General features: G+C 53.0%; 7 protein-coding genes and 1 non-coding gene across 8 annotated transcripts; 6 read left to right on the top strand and 2 right to left on the bottom strand.

Moving 5' to 3' along the window:
- Positions 1–512: 512 nt before the first annotated feature.
- On the top strand, positions 513–1,997 carry M421DRAFT_14291 (14-3-3 protein; the record flags this gene model as incomplete). Its single annotated transcript, XM_033587497.1, has 1 exon — positions 513–1,997. A coding segment is annotated over one exon (1,485 nt), but the record flags the coding sequence as incomplete, so codon positions are not given.
- Positions 1,998–2,425: 428 nt separating this feature from the next.
- Positions 2,426–3,669, bottom strand: M421DRAFT_357075 (uncharacterized protein). Its single transcript, XM_033589628.1, has one exon. The coding sequence runs from the start codon at positions 3,523–3,525 to the stop codon at positions 2,644–2,646; it is 882 nt and encodes a 293-aa protein (XP_033450962.1). The 5' UTR covers positions 3,526–3,669; the 3' UTR covers positions 2,426–2,643.
- A 3,480-nt stretch (positions 3,670–7,149) lies between these two features.
- Positions 7,150–9,685, top strand: M421DRAFT_57560 (heterokaryon incompatibility Het-C; the record flags this gene model as incomplete). The annotated part of the gene is made up of 4 exons (XM_033595515.1): positions 7,150–7,353; positions 7,405–7,443; positions 7,500–7,532; positions 7,586–9,685. 4 exons carry the CDS (start codon positions 7,150–7,152, stop codon positions 9,683–9,685), a joined length of 2,376 nt encoding a protein of 791 aa, XP_033450961.1.
- Positions 9,686–10,031: 346 nt separating this feature from the next.
- On the bottom strand, positions 10,032–10,526 carry M421DRAFT_90553 (chaperonin Cpn10; the record flags this gene model as incomplete). The annotated part of the gene is made up of 3 exons (XM_033597869.1): positions 10,032–10,056; positions 10,133–10,416; positions 10,524–10,526. The coding sequence occupies 3 exons, from the start codon at positions 10,524–10,526 to the stop codon at positions 10,032–10,034; spliced, it is 312 nt and encodes a 103-aa protein (XP_033450960.1).
- A 157-nt stretch (positions 10,527–10,683) lies between these two features.
- M421DRAFT_418194 (uncharacterized protein) lies at positions 10,684–13,081 on the top strand. The gene is made up of 3 exons (XM_033591700.1): positions 10,684–10,960; positions 11,009–11,179; positions 11,232–13,081. Exons 1-3 carry the CDS (start codon positions 10,786–10,788, stop codon positions 12,989–12,991), a joined length of 2,106 nt encoding a protein of 701 aa, XP_033450959.1. The 5' UTR covers positions 10,684–10,785; the 3' UTR covers positions 12,992–13,081.
- Positions 13,082–13,527: 446 nt separating this feature from the next.
- M421DRAFT_t38 lies at positions 13,528–13,628 on the top strand. Its single transcript has one exon. It is a non-coding gene; the product is annotated as a tRNA-Ser (tRNA).
- A 675-nt stretch (positions 13,629–14,303) lies between these two features.
- M421DRAFT_3016 (uncharacterized protein) lies at positions 14,304–15,492 on the top strand (the record flags this gene model as incomplete). Its single annotated transcript, XM_033589109.1, has 2 exons — positions 14,304–14,402; positions 15,331–15,492. The coding sequence occupies 2 exons, from the start codon at positions 14,304–14,306 to the stop codon at positions 15,490–15,492; spliced, it is 261 nt and encodes an 86-aa protein (XP_033450958.1).
- A 3,303-nt stretch (positions 15,493–18,795) lies between these two features.
- Positions 18,796–20,691, top strand: M421DRAFT_58048 (uncharacterized protein; the record flags this gene model as incomplete). The annotated part of the gene is made up of 4 exons (XM_033595560.1): positions 18,796–19,016; positions 19,068–19,151; positions 19,216–19,378; positions 19,432–20,691. The coding sequence occupies 4 exons, from the start codon at positions 18,796–18,798 to the stop codon at positions 20,689–20,691; spliced, it is 1,728 nt and encodes a 575-aa protein (XP_033450957.1).
- Positions 20,692–21,542: the final 851 nt, after the last annotated feature.

Below are 21,542 nucleotides of genomic sequence, written 5' to 3'. Positions count from 1 at the left end.
CGACTTTGTCTCTATATTTGCACATGGTACCAACATCGTTCCATCATCATTGCCTAATATAGCAATTCTCCGAGTGGCGCCTATTCGAGTGGACCGGCTCATCAGCATCAATCTCCGGTTGCGCTCCTCACGGGAGCCGCAGTTCACTAGACATCGCCCTGCGCACGGCCACCTCGTCGGCTCTCGAAACATATCAATTGGCCAGCACTGGCTGCTAGGTTTCAAGTCTTCATCTCCTCGGCGATATCGTTACATAGTGTCATCGGTCAGCTCGGGCCGGGCTGCTCTGTGTCTGTTGTTGAGATACAGCGCAACGGTCCGGGTTGGCTGTTGTTCTGGGCGAGTGAGAGCAGTATCTGGGCATTGTCCATCTCGACGAGCATTGGCACACTTTGATCACCAAGTTCACTGCGACAAAAAAGGCATCATCGCCTGAACAGTCTACCTCGCCACCCCTTGCAATCGTAATCCCAGCCAAGCTTACAGTACACGACAATTGAGCGCACTAGAACATGGCATCTCTAGACTTCGACCAGAAATTCCTGGGGCGGGTAGCCAAGCAGACAGAGGACTCCAACCCATATTTGTCTGGCGCGCTCTACCAGATTCTAGGACTCTCGGTTCTGCTTTCGCGAAGACTGATTCGTGCTCGGAAGCTTCGTAAACTTGACACAAGCAGAGACACCCCTTCACTCGCGGCATATCAACACATCCTATGGATGTCTCGAGAAGGATTGTCTATCTTGGAGCTATACGTGCTCCCGTATGCTCAAGACAACCAACATGGGCCAGAGTGCAGAGTGCTGAGCGTGAAGTTACGCGCCAGCTTCTACCATATCTTCTGCCTGTTTCACAACCAGCCGCCAGTCACCATGACGAACATGGAATCAATAGAGTCAAAGACGGCCGGTGCACCGCTATCTCCACAATCTAGAAATGGTCACAGGACTGAGCAAGTGCTGTCGCCACCGACAAAGCGCAACGGCAAGCAACCCGCATTGCGCGAACCCATCGACTCAATCGTCTCGGAGACATCCTTTGTGACAAATCCGTATGCAGCAGGCGGACCAGTGGGAACACCATCTCCAGGACCACCACTCAATGCGCCCCCAGGTCTCAACCCAGTTCCAATACCTCAGCCATCCTCCTTTCTTTTGCCGCCGCTGAACTTCGTGCCGCTAGCGACTGGATACTTCACAACTGCGAACCAGTACGCCACATCGTTCCTGCCGGGATCGCATCCTCTTCGACTGTCGGTGGCTCTCGAACACAGCGCATTCCTTTGGGATTGCGTGCACGATCATGAAGGGTCACGACGCATCGCACGTCGCGCTATCAAGGATGTCTATCGTGCACAGGAAGCAATGGATGATAGCGAGTTCGAGGATGCTGCAGAGCTGGTTGGCGTCTTGGGGCGTATGATGAAGCGCAAGAGCTTCGAGACCACACCGCGAATGGGCGGTGTGGGTAGCCCTGAGCCTGTCGCACCGAGTGGTGCTCAAGGCTCCGCTGATCAAGGTAGAGGTGATATAGACCGCGGCATCCCCGTGACAGTCCCTCTACAATACTCTCGAAACCCCAGAAGGGCCGCCGATGGTCCTCCCATCACCGTATCTGCTCCGCAAAGCCCGCCGAAGGATCCTGTCCGCAGCCGAGCCAACAGCGCTTCATCTAAGCACAGACACACTGACAGTCATGAGAACACGCCTCGCTCGAACGCGAACCGATCATCGAGCGGGAGCCAAACAACACCACGTGCAAAGCATGTTAGCATGGAGAGCGGGGGCAGCATGACCCCAAGAGTACCGCAGGGCAAAGGTGGCCGTTCTCCCTCAACCCCATCGACCCTCCGCAGCGTTCATAAATATGATGGTAGCGGTGGCTCGCAAAAAGCGACGCGAGAGTTCATAACATCGCCAATAATATCAGAAAGTGCTGCTGTTACAGCTGCATACGAAGAAATGAGGGCTTCGTCAACCTCACGTCGATCACCACCGTTACGCCGATCCCCTCGATCATCTCCCAATCTCGATGCGCGTAATGGGGAACCGAGCCGACTCGTGGCGGCGGGTAAGGAAAAGGCAAGGAAGATGGATGTTCATTGGCTTCCTAACGGAGAAGCTGACATTCGATTCCTGCCACCTTCCGCGAATACCACTCCTGTGGACGCTCGCCCGCCGATACATGATGCCCTCCAAATGCTCTAGTCCTTGCGCTCTACACACAACTTTTATCGATCTCGACCATCCTCATCCATCCTGGGAATCGACCTTCAAGACCTCATTCTACACTGCTCGCACTGTATATTACTCCGTCATACATGTAAGACTTCTGCTCTAGCACCTGCCCTAGGCTATAAGCAGGTCAACATCTGCTTTGACAAGCAGTTACTGCCTCCACACTTGGAAGTTTACCGCGCACATGGATCTGTCATTTCTTACTTTTGAGATACCGCTCTGATGGTCAGTTTCAGGTGGCCGACTTTGCTTAGTAGAGTCTCGTGCATTACGGTTTAACGACTCAGGTAATGCACGATTAATGCAAAGTATCTACATCTCATCTCATTCTTACGACACCCGTATGTATCAAGTCCATCGCTGCCATATTCCCTTTCTGCAGCTGGGACGCAGTCAGAATACTCGCTCACCACTTGGCCTGACATTTGTCGGCCAGCGACAGAGAGTAGAGCGTCCTATCCACACCATTGTTCCCAGTGAGCATCTCTTGGGGCCCTTCGCAATATATCTGCGGGCGTCTTCTGAGGGTGGACATCAGGGCTCGTCTGAGTGCTAGTCTACCTTCTTCGCGACCACGGTCTTGGAAGGTAGTCGATGCCTTGTATGTGGCTGGTGAAGCTTGGTCCTCCTGGGTCGCGGAGATAATCGACATTTCTGGGGAGGAATGCGGTAGACCGTCACCGTAATCTACCGGAGAGGCAGTCGATGCATCCAGGGATGATATCGTTGGCTCGATGCCTTCTTTCACTGGTGAGACGATTGGTGTAGCGGGAGAAATGGAATATTGTCTTCCCGGAGAGGCGAATCCTTCTGGCGTGAAGGTAGAGACTGTGGGGTCGAGTCTCCGGCATGCAGGCATTGGACTGTGCCGGGAGGTAGTCACCGCGTTCTGCTGTCTCGGTGTTTGCTCCGCCATGTAGAAGGTCAATCCAGATAAACCAGCTGCGAAGCTACAAGAGACAATCTCTTCCTCGGGACAGTCCCATATTGCCCTAATCGACTCGTTGACGGGAGGTTCTGTGGGCTTTTCGAAGCCAAGCAAGGGGATGGAGGTCATGTGGACCTTGTCAAGTGCCTCCAGAGTGGCATGAGACTTGATCATGACGGAGGTGGGTATAGGAGATTCTTCGAAATCTATCATTTCGTTTTCCTCTTTGAGGAAGGCAAGGTCGTTGGGGATATACATGGTAATGCGCGAAAAGGTGAACCTCTGGCTTCGGATATTTCTGGTTTGAGTCGTGAACATTGAATAGCAAGGGTAGCTGACCTGAGAAGAGATATATATCATGGAGCGAATGATAGTTGCGCTTCATCTGTGGTTGTGCCATCTGAAAACTGTGGTTGAGGGGGGAGCCCCTGCCATTGAACCAGTGTACTTCAATAACAAGCGAATAATATCACGTTCGTCTCCAGGGTCAAAAATGCATGGGACGCGCTCTCACTTCACAAGAATGGAATATTTCTCACAGAGTCATTATGTAAGAACCTATCCTCTGAGCAATCCGGAAGACTATCCGCACAGTCTGTTGTCTCTTGCATCTTTGCCTGCTGGTCGTCCCTTGAACGCTCCAAGAAACGCTTCTCTCACCCCAGCATCCGCCATATCCTCGATCATGTCCAGTGCATTCCTTCCGCATATTGTGGTTCACAATGATATCGAAGCGCCATTCGCGAGTAATGTCTTCAACATCGCTAGGTCTTGGTGAAGGACGGCGTGGTGTATTGCGGTGAGCTTATCCTTGTCGGTATAGTCTATTCTTGCACTGTGGTCAATTAGGAGCTGAGCCATGGTAAAGCGTGTGCACGCTTGAAGCGAGGTCCAGCCTCCATCGTCAGTTGCCCCGATGGCAGCGCCTCGATGCATCAGAAGAGCCAAGATTTTGAGGTCGTCACTTTCTGCGTCGAGATGCATCGGCTTTCGACCGTCGCGTTCAGCAGCTGTTATGTCTGCGCCGTGCTCGATCAAGATCTCGGTAATGGTGGTATTATTTGTCGAGATTGCGACGTGAAGAGGTCGGACGAAGTCATTGCCTACTGCTTCCACGTATGCACCTGCCGCTAATAGGGCTCGAACGATCTTGGTCGAAGCTGGCTTGTAGCGTGTACCTACACAAGCCTGGGTACAGATTAACGAAATAGTCATCGGAAGTGTTGCTTCATCATGGCATACCAGAAACAATGGTGTAGCGCCCTTAAGGCTATCTCTTGCGTCGATGTTCGTGTCTCGACCCTAGCCACACGATCGAGAGCTAGAAGAACTCCCAGCGCCTCTAAATTTCCAACAGCTGCAGCGGCATGTAGCGGCCCCCCACCATCCTCGTAAGTCAGACTGATGTTGGCGCCTCTGTTCATGAGGGGATGTATCATCTTGGCCTGGTAGTCACAAGCCAGGATGAACGGTGTTCGTCCTTCTTTGTCCTGCGAGTTGATATTGGCTCCCTTATTCAGAAAGACGTCCAGGATGTCTTCCTGCCCGAATCGCACTACATGATGCATCAGGGTGCTATCATCGCCATTGCAGGCGTAGTTGACGTCATCAACCGAGATGAACATCATGAACGTAACTCTCGACCGAAGTTCAGGGTCCCATTCATCAGACTCCAAGACTCTCCAGAACGCGGTTTGGTTAGAGAATGTCCCTGCGAGAATGTTGAAATGCTGGCTATCGAGCAGCAGCCTCAGAATCGCTAGGCATGTTTCTGTGCAATACTGCATATTCAACAGCGCATCGAAAATCGCATTGTCGTGACGGCTAACAGTGACAATGCGACAAGTTGACGGTGAATGACCTGCGCCATGGTTGAGAAGAAGTTGCACAAGTTCAACGTGTTGATTGACGACTGCAGCGGCCAACAAGGGCGAGTCAGGGTCAGCACCATTTTGCATCAGTGTCTTTACCAGTCCACAGTCTGCGTCCGAGGTTACGATGAGCATCATGTTGAACAGTGCTCTTGGTTTGACAATATGACCGCCGGAGTCGAGGACCAAGTTCACCCAAGCGTATTTTTTGGGAAGTCCGGAATTCGGTAACTACTAGTTGTGCATGCATGGAATATGCACCCTTCATTAACGATTCTCATTGTCTCAAGTCTTTTTGTTGATGCAATTTCCGAGGAAACGCTGTCGAGCGGATAGTCAGGGCCGCCGATGGCTTTGAGGATCAGCTGTACAACACTCGTGTGACCGTTGAACATTGCGACCTTAATCATGTTGTCTCCTTTGGCATATCGGGCATTCGGATTCGCACCTGCGGCTACTGATGTTTTAATGATCTCGAAATGGCCTTTTGCAACTGCTTCATGAGCTGGAGTGCTCTGCTGTGCGTCCGCCCTGCTGACGTCAGCACCCTTCGCGAGCAGATACTCCACAATATGAGTATGTCCAAGCTCATAGGCGCTCATGAGGGCGGCTAGCTACGTTAGACCATGCTGTCGCAAAACCTCTGGCCACCGCGAGTCCATACTCACTCGGTCCGGTCCCGGTAGGGTCGTCGACAGAGAAGCCTTCATCGATACACAGCTTGACGATATCCTGATAGCCCCCGCAAGACGCAAAATTCAAGGCGTTGCCTCCAGATTCGCTCTTCTTCGATGGGTCGGCCCCCTGAGCCAGAAGTAGTTGTACGACAGTCAGATGCCCAGTGCCAGCAGCTACGTGCAAAGCTGTAATTATGTGCTCCTGCGCAGGTGGCTTCGATATCGATACCTCTAGAGGGTAGATAATCCATTGCGTCCACCATGCCAGCCGCTGTAGCCCAGTGCAGTGCATTCATGTTCGATGGTCCACCGATAGTGTTGATATTAGCACCGTGGTCGACGAGAAGTCGGAGAAGCCGAGGTCTACCGGTATGTTCTTGGCTTTGAACAGTAGAACAGCGGAGGTTTGCCCCGCGCACGATGCTGTGGATTGGCTCCTTTCAGCAATATAATCCTAGTCATTACGAAGTTTGAGTCTTTGATGGCCGTGACGAGCAGCGTGAGTCCATCGCAACGTTCGCATTCGATATCCGTACCTGCGTCAAGTGTTGCTTCGAGTAATTCGGCGTCCTGGCGGGCGAGCCTCTGGAACGCCATATCGGCCAAGTCAAGCTGATCGAAATCCTGGAAGGACCTCGTTCCAGAGTTGGAGCTGAAGTTGAAGACCTGACCTGGTGGGATCAACAGGTGCCATGATTCTGCTGGACTTGTATCTCGGAATTTGAGGTCGCTGGTCTGCAGGGTCGAAACTCATCTACGGTGTTGAGAGCATGCGTCGAGCGTCACCGAACTGGTAGCTGAAAGTGTGCCGTCTCATTGTGCGCCATGTTTGATCAAAAGTCTTGGCGGTGGCTTGCTGGCTGGTTGGAACATTCGGAAAGGACACGCTGAAAAGACATGTTATGTTGCATTGTGCGTTCAAGGCACGAAGTTGAAATTTGGTGCGAGCCAGGCAGCAGCAGACATCAGAATCCTGAGTGCAGCAGCACGTGAGCTGTGTTCTGCTGCGTCTCGCATTGGGCAGAAGTAAGCGTAAGCACAAGGGACATTCTGACATTCTGTCCGAAAGAGTCCTACAATGTTTCGCTTGACCCCTCCATCATCGTCATCACGGGCCACGGCCCAAGCAAAGTGGGGCACATGTGGCACATGCAAACCCAACATGCGCGGCGCAGCCTTGTTCAATGCGGTTGACTCGGGAGCTAGAGTGATCGCACACCTTCTACTTCGCCTCGCGTGAACCCCGAGGTTTCAGAAGAGTGCATGAGAGACGTGGCTGCAGAAGTTGGATGTGGGCCACTCCTTCCTTACTGGCTGTGGCGTAGCGTAATCACACCTTTGGAACTTAGCAGCTGACGGCGCGATAGGTCCCGCTCAAGATCTTACTACTACTACTCTGCTCTTCCACTCCACTCCACTTCCAGCAATTCGCAACAATGGCTGGTTCTACCAAGTATCTGTTGCTCGTCGCAATTGCGATCCTTGTCCTGCTCCCTGCAAGGGCAGACGCATTTGGCGCCGGAAATATCGCGTCTATCTCCAAGATTGAAGGGAAGAACTGGCGACATGGCGATATCGAAGACATGCTCGCGACAGTCGCGTGCATAAAAGGCCACAAATGGAAGTCCATGATGATCAAGGTAAGCTTGGCGAACGGTCGTCGAGTCAAGACTGTGACTGACGCATTACAGCGTGTGTACTTTGGCAACTGGCTAAGAGACTATTCACAAGTATGAGATCCCAGCACAGGGCAAGAACTCCTGAACTCGTATACTGAACTTCGCAGGCTGTTGACACTGCAACTCTGAGCAAGGTTCAAGTAAGTCAACGAAAACGGCAGTGCCGCATATCCGTCGACTGACGAGTGCCAAGGGCGAGACTATCCGCGTGCTTGTGTGGATCCTTTCGTTCATGTCCTTTGGCTACGCTACTGGAGAGTTCGAAGTGACTGCTGAACGTCTGGGAACATACAGACCCGAGGAGCATATTGACAATCCCAAGGACTATGCCGACAACGAGGATGCCCGGAAGTACGACCCACGACTTCGAGGCCCAGTTTCCGACGCTGAGCTTGCTGTTGATCCCAACACGGGAATGAAGAACTACATTGCTAACGAGCAGGGTCCTTGGGCAACTTCGGCTGGCTACGTGAGATACTCTTTGTCCAGAGCAATCCATTTTGGGCGGATGTACACCCATGGTCCCTCAGGCGAACGTGGTAGAGAAGAGGATCTTTGCGAGGCCCTTCGATGCCTGGGCCAGGCTCTGCACTGTCTCGAAGACTACGGTGCACATACCAACTACACCGAACTTGTTCTAATCGAGCTTGGTTACCACAATGTCTTCGCCCACGTTGGTACCCAAGCTGGCATCGACCTCCGTGGCAAGCATGTCTTCCCGTTAGTCACTGGTACCTTTGGTGGAGTGGACTTCTTCCACTCAGTGCTCGGAGAGGCGACAGACCATATCAGCTCCGCCGAGATTGATGAGATGGACACTACCCTGTCAGATGCTCTGACAAGCAACACCAAGGGCAGTGGCTCTGGTCCCCTTGGCGGGCTTACAGATGTTCTGTCCAAAGTGCCCGGTACCAGTGGTCTCATCCAGGAAGCACAAGCTCTGCAAGCTTCGTCTGATGCTCAATCTTCGGCTAACTCTGGCCACGGCTACCGCTCTGGAGGTTACGACAGCTTTGGTTCGCGGGCGGGTGGGCAAGATCAATTCGGAGCGGCACCACCTACATTTGACGCCCCACCTGGCTCTGTTGGAGGTCCACCAGGACCGAACATCCCAGGAACAAACACTGATCCAGCCACTGTCATCCCGAAGATCTATCCTATTCTGGTCTTCAGGGACAAGGTAGTACGCAGCATCTCCCAGCTCGTCTCTAAGATTCCTGGACTCGAGAAGCTGATCGAGACCATCACCGAGCGTGTTACTCTGTTCGTGCTCTCTCTTCTCGCACCATTCGTTCTTCCTGTCATCAAGACCGCATCTGCGCAGCTGAAGACAGGATCCTCGGCTGTGCTCGAGTCCTCAGCTAAACACCAGTTCGATGTTTGGAACAACCCTACATCCACAGACCCCACGCACTCCATGCTCTCTAAGGACCACTTCTCCAATATCCTGAACGAGCCAGCCGGCCAAGTTGCAGTCCAGATCCTCCAATACGTGGTCCCCCGTGTTATGTACGCGTTCGATCACCCGGACATCCCTGTCGACCAGGTTCTGAACGACTGCGTGAGCGTCTTCCACCATCCTGCGCTGCGCGACTCGCGCTCCGAAGTACACAACAACATGTTCAAGGTTGTCAAAGACTGGGCACACAACTACCACGGCAAAGACCTAAACGACTTGCTGAGCTCCGAGTCTGTGAAGGCAGGCAGGAACCACAAAGCCGGCGATGACCACGGCGGCCACGGTGCAGCAGGGCTCCAGCAATTCTCGGGTCACGGCGGCCACTCCCACGGCGCAGGAAGCAGCTATAACTTCAACACCAGCCACCAGCAGTCTTCGTCATCCTCTGGTGGAGGTCTGCTTAGTAGCCTGACCTCCTCGCTGCCCGGCGGCCTCGGTAACGCATTCTCCAGCTTCGGCAAGCGCGACGGTCCAGAGGGCGACTTCTCAAACCCAGCTGCTGGCTCTGCATATCAGCCCAGCCCCTCCCCTCAGCCGCCGCAGTGGGGTGCTTTTCAGCCGTACCAATCGAACTACGACGGCAGCCAGCCGTATCAGGCGCCTGCTGAGCATGCGAATGCGCAGCCTGTGGGCGGATATGGTTGGGGCGAGGCGCAGTTCGCTAGTGGGCAGGTGCATGAGCCGAGTTATAGCGTGCCGACCGGATATCAGCAAGGTTACGAGAACCATCAGAATCCGGCGCATCAGGGTGGGTATCAGTATGATCAGGGTCAGAACCAGGGTCAGGGTGGTGGAAGGCAGTGGGGTGCTGGGGGTGGGAACTCGGCGTGGTGATCTCGATGCTTCGCCAGGCGCATAGGCAGGCACTCCGACTGCAATGTGAGTCGGTCGGTCTTCCACCAGTCAGATCACGAGTAATGCGGATACGTTTCCCTAACCATTGTGATTGTCGCAATGTAGCGGAGATCTTAAATTCTTCTCTTTACTTCGTAGCACATCCTCGCCTGACCTTTAATTGTAATTACACATGTCGCTCTCAATACAAGAGCCCAAAAGTTTCGGGTATATGCCAAAACGCCAGCGGGTGATGCGGACGTGCCTTTTGTAATGGGCGGTGTTGATACATTATCGATACATCGTTTACGGCGGACTCGAGTCTCGTCAATTGACCATTGAACGCTTACTCGTTGATCTTGGCAAGGAGCCTGTGTTCGTCAGTCCTCTGCTCACAATCCATCGGTATCCTGATCTGCCTCTGCAAACCAACCCCGGATGACTTACTCGTGGTCCCTGAATAAGCTGTACTCCTCCTCGCCGACCTTGATGGGGCTGCCGCCGAACTGAGGGATCAGCACCTTGTCGCCGGGCTGCACGCTGACGGCTACGCGGTTGCCAGACTTGTCGAACGCGCCGGGGCCGACAGCGAGGACCTTGGCCTCGTTCAGCTCCTTGACGGCGGTCTCGGGCAGAAAGATGCCGGTTGCGGTCTTGGCCTCGGGCTTCATGCGCTGGACGAGGACGCGGTCGAGAAGGGGAGCGAGGGAGCGGATGGACTTGAGGGCAGACTGGGGAAGCGTCAGCAGTGTGTTTATCGAGGTATACAATGGATGGGGAGATTGATGCTGGGCGCATTGGAGAACGTCATAGACTTAATGCGTGGGAGATGGCATACCATGGTGAGTAGAAGATGGGATGAAAGACGGGGTATCTCGAGAAGTGAATGTTGTGCTTGAGGTGAAGGTTGGAGATGCTGAAGTCGGACGCTAACGGGCTGGAGCTCTAGAAATTTCGAGTGGCCCGTGCCGCTCAGCCCAGTCGACCTCGGATCAGACGCGTCGAACTTCGTGCATTACCAGATCCAGCCAATCCAACTTCGACATTTCGTCACTTGTTTGTATTTTTGTAATTGTACGTTCCTTAATGCCACGACGTTTATGTGGAGAAGCAATGTCATCAGGTTGAGGAACTGCTCCTCTGCTGCGGCATGGCGCAACACCAGGTGGTACAGCTCGCAGACAAGCCTGCCGATCACGAACAATGAGTTCGAGGCCGCTCTCCAGCGTACTGGCTGGGACAGATTTCATTTCGAGCACGGTCGTCGAAAGCTAGGTACGTCAGCTCTTTCCATGCAAACACTCAGGTCACTAACACATTCAGGCATGGCCATCAGTGGTGGCGTTGATTCCATGGCACTTGCTGCATTGTATGCAGAGCTCATTGCTGTCCGAAATTACCCGGGTCTAGCGCACGCGTTCATTGTGGATCATAAAGTGCGCCCGGGGAGCACCGAAGAGGCAGAGTGGGTGGCTCAGCAGTGTCGCTCAAAGTGTAGGCAACGACATTGCACCTCAGCTATATGGGTCAGGCTAATACGTTGTAGTTGGCATGGAAGCCTCCGTCCTGCCTCTCTCCTGGCCCGCCGACTTCGATCCCCTCGACCACAAGGGGTTCGAAACAGCCGCACGCACTCTACGGTATCAAGCCCTCGGTCGAGCCTGCCATAACGCGAACGTGTATAGATTGATGGTCGCCCACCACGCCGACGATCAGGCCGAGACAGTCTTGATGCGCCTTGCTAATGGCCGGCTGCGCCTTGGTCTGCAGGCAATGCAACCTATTGAATGGATCCCCGAATGTCATGGCCTGCATGGAATATCGCATAGTGGAGTGACGCACGGCAAGTTCAACAACCCAGACTTGGAGCATTTGCCATTTCCGATTGAAAACGGTGGGGTGAAGATTCTGAGGCCTCTGCTCAACTTCTCTAAAGCGCGGCTACTCGCAACGTGCAAACACCACGATATTGCTTGGGCGGAAGATAAGACGAATCATTTGCAGACATACACGTCGCGCAACGCGATTCGTCATGTGTTGAAAAACCATGAGCTACCTGCTGCGCTCAGTGTCCAGTCACTTGTGGATGTGTCCAACCACATGCAGCAACGCGTCGCTACGCATAAAGAGGAAGCAGAATGGCTGTTCCTTGAATGCAAAATTCAGCTGAACATCCAAACAGGCTCGCTACACATCCAGTTCCCTTCGTTTCGCCGACTTCTCTTCGGCCTTCTGTTGACCAAAAAGCCAACTTATGAGCTTACCCAGTCCGACCTGATCAACGCCAGGGATACTGCAACGCTCCTTCTTGCACGAGTTGGTCAATTGATTTCGCCGAGGGAAGATCCACCATTGGCCGAACTCGCAGCCAGCGTTAAAAACATCTGGCCTGAGTTCAAAGAACTGGAAGAGGCTGATCTCGCCCAGACCGGTACGCCCGAAAGCAACTTCAGCTACTGTGTCTTTGGTATATGGTGGCGTAAGTGGAACGGATCTATAGGCGCTATCGAGGAAAAGGACAAGAGACGTCAGGACAACATGAACTGGTTCCTTACACGTCAACCTTTGGATAACCGTCGCGGGGCCTGGGAAGGTTTTGTCTACCCCCCTTCCCATGTCGTCCCACTGATACAAAACGCCTCGTCTGCATCGACTAGCAGAGTGGGCAACGAGTACCAGCTCTTCGATAACCGCTGGTGGATCTGCATCAAGAACAATTCCACTGAAGAGCTAAGACTTCGCTTCTTTTCAAAAGACGACTACGCTCGCTTGCGTGCGAGAGATACAGAGCGTGAAGCTGCCAGTGTTGCCTTCACTGCCTTGTCCATGCTTACGACCGCTGACCTTCGTATCAACAACCTGCCCGCGATATTTCGCGTCAATGCTGAAACGAAGAAGGAATTCCTCGTTGGTTTCCCGACGCTCAACGTTAACGTAGGAAACTATGGCTTTCACAAAGACGTCTGCACGTGGCGCGTGCACTACAAGAAGATCGACTTGGGTCCCAAAGATATTGCTGCGATTATCGTTCCGCGCGTCACGCGGGAGCAGATTGAAGACAAGATGGGCAAGTACTCAAGGTTCGTGGCTCCAAGACGCGCCTTCAAACAGAAGAGTGAGCGCGAGGATAGAAGGCAGAATTGGCTGGAGAAGAAGCGCCAGGCGGAAGCACGGTCTAGGGAGCGAAAGCAAGAGGCAGGCATTCCCCTGGTGCCGGTCGCCGAGTTCAAACGGCGCGGTAAGTCGGGGAAGGAAGAAGTCGGCGGATATAAGATCAAGTGGGAGAATCTTGGTGATAGGCTTTGAAGTCCTACAATGCACAAATACCCGTCGCGAAACAAGCCAATCTACACTTTCCAACCGCCACACGTTAGTGGCCATCAAGAGATTCGCACTAGCACATACTGAAGTTATTTCATCTGGTTTAACAGACCCTTCATCGCATTATCACATTCTGTTCGACGTATATTCATAGTTGCGGTACCGCGGTTGAGGTGTGCGCCGTTGGAAAGTCCACCGAGCTGACCGAGGTGGCGCTCCAACAATATTTCTCTGCCGCAGCCACGAAGACTTTTTCATACCACGCTCATTTTGCATTTCTTCGATACGATGGTTCATTTTCTGCTCAATTCATAAACTATGAGTTCTGTGAGATGTGAGAGATGTACTTGACAGTTATATAATATTGTCCACCGAACGGACAGTGGACAAGCCGTTCGAGCCCGGTTTGGTGTTCAATTTGGTATAATTAATAATTACTCAGCCTCATTTCCATCACAACATCCAAAGGCACTTTGGGTAAGCAATCACCACACAAAGAAGAACCATAAACAGCCGCTAACAGTACAATAGCGGAGTGGTTAACGCGTTGGCCTGCTACGGATCTTATCATCCAAGTCAGCCAATTCCTTCGGGAGCGTGTGTTCGAATCACACAGGTGTCGCTTATAGATTTTTTTTCCTCAAGTGAGGTCGTGCCAGAGCGGCGATAGCCGTGCTCAGCGGCTGTCTTCAGTCCGCCATCTCTATTAGCAATTGTTTGTTGTACTTCTTTGTGTGCTGATGCGCGCATGTGCTCCGCACAGGCTTGGGTGCGACTTACGCAACATTAGTCAAGATATATCTGAGGCTATCAAGTCTTTCGGTGGCTAGAAAATTATATCGGATTATAATCATCGCCAGCAACCCTCGTAGACACAGAATATTCCCCCCTAGAATGAAACGCTTTCTTTGGCTAAGAAGCAGATCATGATCACATGGATTGTCTTAACAAGTTCATGTATGGACACAGCTAAAGTCCAGACCTCAGCCAATGACCTTGTGCTTCCGCCGGTATCACGGTCGAAGCGTCCGACGGTGAGAATAAGGCGGAGAGCGAACTGGATACTGGAGATAGTGATGATGATGGCGATTTTCATCATGCTACCCTTCGTTCAAATATCCTACGGAATAGGCATGTCTATACGTTCCAGCACGTCCCTGCAATAAAACACAAGGACTCGAACGACATCCCCGTTTCCTCTCCACAGTTGGCGAATGTCTGCTAGGACGGAACCGCAAAGATCCCCTATCGATGTGGATGCCCTAAGTCGAGTCTCAAAACCAACGGCCTTGTGATCATGGGCACACGGATACCATACGTGCATGATGGTATCGACGAGCTCGTGGATACGGACACGACGAACTCCATCCGCGATATGCAACTCCCATCCGCTGGTGTCATACTTCAGCCTGGTACCAGCGCGAAGACTTGTTACATGTAACATGCCCACAGCGCCTTGACAGAGCTTTCGTAATTCGCACGCTTACATGCGGCATTGCCACAACTTCGGAATTGAGAACGACCGCAATGGAATCAGCAACGCACGAAGCAAAATGCTGTGCCTGGCGCTGGATGAAGGCACTTTTCCGCCCGATCTGGTTCCCGAAGAAAACGCAACAAGCCGTTCACACAGTCGTACACACGAGCGCCTCATGCATTCCATGCATTGAGACTGTACTATGCCTATAATCGAAGGTCAAGGGATTAAGCGTAGAGTGAGTTGGTTGAGGGAAGCGACGAGACGAAGGCGCCGGTTTCGTTGGCATTGCTGCATGAGGCGTGAAAAAAAGGTCGGAGACGATCAGAACATCGTGGGGCATTCTTATTAGTAAGATTGCAGGTCTCCTCCAAGCTGCGGGTCGTAGGTCGAGTATCGTGATCGTGTATTCATGCCTACAACCGAGCCCTTTCAGGTTTCAGGGGGCATATAGCTCATCCCAGTGTCCATACCGCCACCCATATCCCACCAGTTCTCGTGCCAATTGCGGCCAATGAAATCGTTCTCAATTGCCCGCACGAATCCCAGTAAATCCGGATCGCCGTCCAAGGTCATTGGAAAGTCCGGGAATGTGTCGAAGGCCGACGGATCGAGATCAGGTATAACCGTATTCAGATTGTCGGGCTACTGCTGGGCGTTGATCATATCTGCAGGTTGCCCATCTGCACTGAGCGGTGTCTTTCTTCGGCCGTCTTGTAACTTACCGTCCGCGATACTTTTTTGAGTGTTTTGATGGTCTTGTCTTGAGTATATGCAAGAGTACATGTCGATGGCCGGTGGCTACCTTCGCGACGAGCAGGCAACGGATCAATGCTCATACTGCCAGCTCGACAGCACCAACCAGTTCCTCCAGCGTATCAATGCCCATTGGGATACGCGATGGCGCGACTTTGGTCTGCTCTGGATGTATGTTGCCTTCAACGTCGCCGGTGCGATGGTCCTGTACTGGTTTTTCCGCGTGCCCAAGGGCAAGAAGGCCAGAAACTGAGCTCAATCAGGGTCCTCGGAGATGCAGGAGGTACGCAATTGTGGCGCACATGTTCCCTTTTTGTCGATTGTGACAGACATAATACTAGGACGGTGATATACTTTTTAGATTTCCTTGGCTTGGTGATTCGGTGTGTAGTTTAATGGTGATAGCCACAGGATGGCGAGAATTGGTTTCTTGATGCTTGTGATGTCACTTCCTCGGTTACATGACGGAGAACCCATCACTAGAATGCGATCATCGAGAATGCATTGCCATCATGCCACAAGCCAATGGGAGTGAGCCCGGAGCGGTTCATCGAACCACAACCACAGCGCCAATCTGCAGTGCAGATCGCGATAGAACTTCATGTGTACTTACCTCTCTTATCAGCATCTGCATCAAGTGCTCGTCTCTTCTTGCCTTGATATGAGACGTCTCTCACATCTGCACAATTTCAATTATATTCGAGGCACGATACCACACTTTCACGATCATGGGCGCAGCATTGGCAATGCTTGACAAAGGTTCGCCCCCAACCCACGCCAATCACAGGACTAACATGTACACAGGTTCCTCATATCCATGGACATAGGCATTATGTTAATCGTTATGAACATCCTTCCTAGCAGTTCAATGGCCTAGGTACTATTAGCACAATAATGTTCGTCTTTAACCTCGTCCTCTTCACCACTCTCTTACTCCTTGCCATTATGCGCCTTATCACGTTCCTGCGCCACGTCAAATCCAAGATCCTCAATCAAGTTGAGGAGATCTCGTATCAAGGTGCTCCTGCCATTGCATACCTTATGCTCTTCGCACAGGTCGCGCTGATGTGCTCAACAGCCTAGGACTTACAGCTCACAATCCTTGCGTACATGCTGTGGTGGATGGGGCTGTTGTGGTACGTGGTGCGTGGTGCGTGGTGCTGTGCAGTACGTGTGTAATTGTGCTGGCGAAGAGGAGCATAACAGACAATTAGTTGCTATCACTGGCTATATTCTTTCCTCTGATCGCTATTGCGACGCTCAGTACTACAGGCGGAATTTTAACCAGGTACTTAGTATTGCTATTCTAATTATTGTTGCGAGCTGTATGGTGATCGGCTACGCATCTGCTGCTGTATTATGCGATTAATGCGCACCGATTGCTGGCTGTTGGACCGCCAATGAAGGCTAAGCTGCCGAGTCTTTGTGTACCTAACGATCGGGCCGTTGGGACAGTTTGCTACGGTCATTCAGCTGCTGAGCACGACTACGAGTACCAGGGGTTCGTTTGGGAGCGACAACTGCGGTACTTAGCTCACAGCGAGCTCAGTGAGCAGCGTATCTGCTGACAGTGAGTTGACTGCACTGATGGTACCTACTTGGATCTTGGTGGAGCATAATCTTTCCAATGGGTGAGCTGAAGACCCGCATCGATGGTTTAGAGTGCTGACTGATCTGTGTACAGGCGTCTATACCGCCGGACTGATCAACCTTTCCATTGCTCTCAACTCTAATGCATTCCGCAGAGTTGCGGCAGCGCTCCTGACCTTCATAGTCATACTTTACCTCATGAACTGGTGCTTCACTATCTAGATATTGGCCACTGGAGTGGCGTTGTATTCCTTAGCACAGAGAGGAGGAAGACGAAGAGGCGAAGAAGAAGGCAAAGAAAGAGCACGAAAGACTATGCGGCTTGAGCCCAAGTAGGCGGGAGCAGCATGAGCAAGATGAAGTCCAGCAGAATGAGCAAAAAGCTCGAAGAGCTTCTGGTTCCCTTGGCAGCTCACACTTGCACATACTAAACTCTAATCAACCAGATCTTGCCATTCATGGTTCACAAGCCGAAAGACTCGTGATTGGGGATACAGGCAACGAACAGACCTTCCATCTGGGAGCCTTACCATCGCCAGCAGTCTTGAACAGCCATGTTGTTCTAGCGGCAGTAACGCGTTGCAGCATCGTGGAACACGTTCGGCTGGAGTTGCACAGCGCAGTCCAGATGGCCTAGACCTAAAAGTTAACAGAGGCACAGTTTCTATCCTGGCAAATTCAAAATCTTCGCAGCATCAACCACATTGATGATTGTTCACGCCGAGTGCTGTGCGCAAGTGACGATCGCCGTGGAAGATTGAACAAAGTTTGTTTCAGGGACCAGTGCGCCTGGGCCCTAGGCAGCGGCCGGGACGGCAACAGGGATGGAAGGCGCCGTTGCTGTGTAACGATGTTGAACCGGCAGATCAACAAATGCTGAGACCGACCTCACCGCTAACAGCCCTGTGAAACATCTCACAGGGACACAGGCACACATAGCCCTTTGTCGACCGCTCGCATGGCTGCTGTGCGCGTGTAGTAAGGTGAGGAGGTTCTCAGGCGCATCCCTGAGCAGCTCTATGCAAGGCATCATGCGACCTCGTCCCTCCAGGAGCGGCAGCACTCGCGGCAATGCAAGGCCGGCAAACTCAGAGCTGTACCAGGGCACGGCATATACCGACCACTGCTGGTGTGTTTGATGAAAGGTGAAGCCTGAGAGGTGAAGCCTGCGGGGTCTCTGAGCGTGTCTCAACACGCTCCGAGCAGACTTCATGCAGTATCAGCGACCACACTGCATAGCAACCACGGGGTTGCGCGGCAAAAAGGCGCGTCTCAAGTTGGCAGGTGCTTTATTGGATGCAGGCAGCGTTGTCTTGCTTGCTGCCGTGTGGTCTGTGTAACATTCGCATCAGCAAGGACATCTGCTCGCTCCCGACGCGAGGTCGCACGAGTCCCAACGATTGTAACTTCAACCTCCATCATCGTTGACAGCTGTTCATCATCCTGCACGAAGAGCCGCAATTGAGGCAGCTGCATCAGCCAACTGGCAACGTGAGACGAGTCCGAGGCTTCCGGAGAGATTGTTTTGGCTGGGCCTCATTTCGGCGCGCATGGGTGTATCCAATCAGGCCTCCGCAGGCATATCGCCCTAGTACCTGCACGAATCGCTAGTGGGTCGCAGCCGTGCAGCACTCTCTTCGTGGACTGCTCCCCCATGTTGTTCTCTCCCTTCAAGGCTCACGCCCGTCGCAGCTACCCACTCAATACGCTCTTTCTGTGTTGCGACAGAGCCCGGCACTTTCCCCTTCGTAGATCTCGAGAACCTCAATTCTCGCGATCTCCAGTTTAATAGTCTACTTTGCATACACGTTAGCCCCAATACGCCCTATTCTGGCCTCGGATGGAGTTGTGAATCTGCGCGCCTAATATCGATCGTACCTCGTCACCGTCAACACCTCACCACTGCCCCGCGACCCCGGATCTACCTCGCGCCGTCAATCGGGCGGACGCGCGACAGCTGCTCGTCATGTCTCCCAGCCACCACGACCACGCTCGATCACGTATACCGCCTCATGTGCCTCGTCGACCGAAGCAATCGCGCACCGTGTCCGGCGCCGTCACTCTTCTCGCCCTCGCCGCCTCTGTGCCTGGGACAATGGCCCAGGCGAACTGCGTTTCGCTGCAGGGTTCTTCGACATGTCCGGCTTTCAGTGCGGCATCGATCAGCACAAACTTGACAGGCGACTTGTATGTTGGGTCGGAATGGATTCGGATGGACCTCCAACTGACGTAACGTAGTTCCTTCTTGTCCTTCGTGTCAAACGTACAGTCGTTCGATAGCCAGTTGCGGTCGTACATCTCAACTACCTACACACAACGACAGTGAGTTCTTACTCCTCGAAACTTCAATCCACCCCCTCGTGCATTAGTACTGATGGCTGTGCAGATATCAGAATATTCTAGGATGCTCGAGTCTTGATCTCAGTAACACCACCGACCTGTACGCGCGCTACACGACCACCGTACTCTGTAACGCTATAGTACAGAGTTCCAAAGAGCCATGTGGTCTGAGTGACGCTGCTTCGACACCACTCTGTGCGAGTGCTTGCGTACGGATTGCCTTCTCCCATCGTTCGTAGTATCGAAAGCTGACAACTTGTAGGCGGACTTCGCGATCAGTGAGCAGGAGGTAGTGTCCACCCCCGAGCTATGTGGAACTCCCGGTAGCAACGCAATCTCACAAATTCGAGCCGACTTCACACGCTGCTCATTACCGGCCAATTCACTCAGTGGAAGCTGTATTGATGCAGCGCGCAATGAGGCTTCTGAATGCGGCTACAGCTCGAATTTGCAAGGCTTGTGCTCTTACTGCGCTGACAGCACGGTCAACTCGACCAGCTCATGCTGTGTGAACTCCGGGGTCGAGCGACGTTGTGTGGGCGTCGAACTACCGACGACGGTGTCGATGTCGCCGCTGTTCCCCAGCAGCACTTCGTCATCATCGCCTACTGCCTCGAACGGAGCGGCTGCAAGTGGATCTGGTACTGGTATCTCTGGAGGTGCTATCGCTGGCATTGTCATTGGTGCAGTCGTAGGAGCTCTGTTGATCCTTGCAGCCATCGTCTTCGTCTGCATGCGCCTGCGCAAGAGGAGGGACAGCCAGGCTGGCAGCATCCTGAACACGCCCTCTCCATCACGACACTCTGCGAAAGCACCTCCCATGAGCTATGGAGGCGATGGTCAGCTCCCGCCCGCGATTGTACCTGGTGCTCGTGTGCAACGCATGTCTGCATTGGAAGACTCGGCACCGTCAAACCGCCACAGCGACAGAGATCTGGCTATGACGGCGTTCGGCAGCTCTCCGAGTGTCTACGATTCGCCAGATTCAAGACACCACCACTTCGCTGGCGCCGCTGCTTTTCCAAAACGTCAAGGATCTCTCTCCAGTCGCTCGGCCCTCGAGTCAAATTCCAACTCACCCCTGTCGGGATCGGATGGACGAAACTTTTCGAGCCCCGATGGTGTTGCCTCTGGCCAGTCGGAACAATTGCAGTTCTTCAAAGACTACTATTCGCAGGATGACATTCACCCCAACGACACTGTTGCCACTCTTTGGGCCTACCAACCACGCGCCGGCGATGAGTTCGAGCTTGAGCGAGGAGACATGCTCAAGGTTGTCGGCATCTGGGACGATGGTTGGGCGACCGGAGTCAGGCTATCCGAGTCAGCTGAACAGTGGGAGGCAAGAAAGTCTGAACAGCGCGACTCAGGGGTCAGTAACGGCAGCCAACGTTCGCACGCCGAGATCGACAGCGACATCAAAGCCTTTCCTCTGGTCTGCGTATGCTTGCCTCAGCACTGGCGCAAGACCATAGAAGGAGACAGCACAGATAGTGGACATGGACCTGGAGGTGACAGATGATCCTCCAGCACCAGTCCCATCGCGCGCCCTGCAGTCTGTTAACCTTTGTCTAGTCCCGTCGTCCTTTTCTACAACCATGCCATTCTTCTCGCCTCCACCCGACGTCTCTACACCGACATATCGGTTTGGCTACGATGGACCCCGGTCAGCTGTATTGTCGACTCCGGCGGCCTACCACAAGCCATCGAAAGCCGGTAAGAATACCTCGATACCGCGGCCCTCATACGTGCGGATGTCAGGCACAAAGTGTTCGGGTTCGAGCACGCTCGTTGACACTTCTCCGGCGAAAACATAATACAATGGCCCCACATGCCCAAAATGGACACGCTCTCCAAGTTTTACACGCGACGTTTGATACCCGTTACGGAGGTTTTGCACACGCACAACACCGCACCATTCATGACTTGACGGCCGAAGGCTAGTGTCTAATACGCTCCTTTGCTACGCTTCCCCTCGTGGGATCCACCACACCGCACCAACGACCAATACAGCCCATGTTACCGGGCTGATTGACGCTTTTGTTCTATACCCTGCTGCGCTTTGTTCGCGGTCGACTTGTTTTCTCTTGTTGTACACCTGGGTGGCGGAAGGGCAGCACTGTAGATGATGTCATGCTGCGCCTTGTCGAATAATGGACAATGATATGTTATAGGAGTTGGATAGGTGTGCAGGGGTGGCTGGGGGTTGCGAGGTATAGGTAGTTGTGAGAATGCATATTGGATATGTCAGCTTCTACGGTCTACATGAATGAGGCACGTCGACGGCAACGAAGCGTCGCTTGCAGATGATGTGGCAAGCTCTTCTATGGTGATGTGGTAAGCTCTTCTATGGTGATGTGGTAAGCTCTTCTA

Source organism: Didymella exigua (assembly GCF_010094145.1).
Source record: "Didymella exigua CBS 183.55 unplaced genomic scaffold M421scaffold_7, whole genome shotgun sequence".
Classification (NCBI taxonomy): domain Eukaryota; kingdom Fungi; phylum Ascomycota; class Dothideomycetes; order Pleosporales; family Didymellaceae; genus Didymella; species Didymella exigua.
The sequence above is the reverse complement of the archived record's forward strand: the minus strand, read 5'-3'. Positions and strand labels throughout refer to the sequence as shown.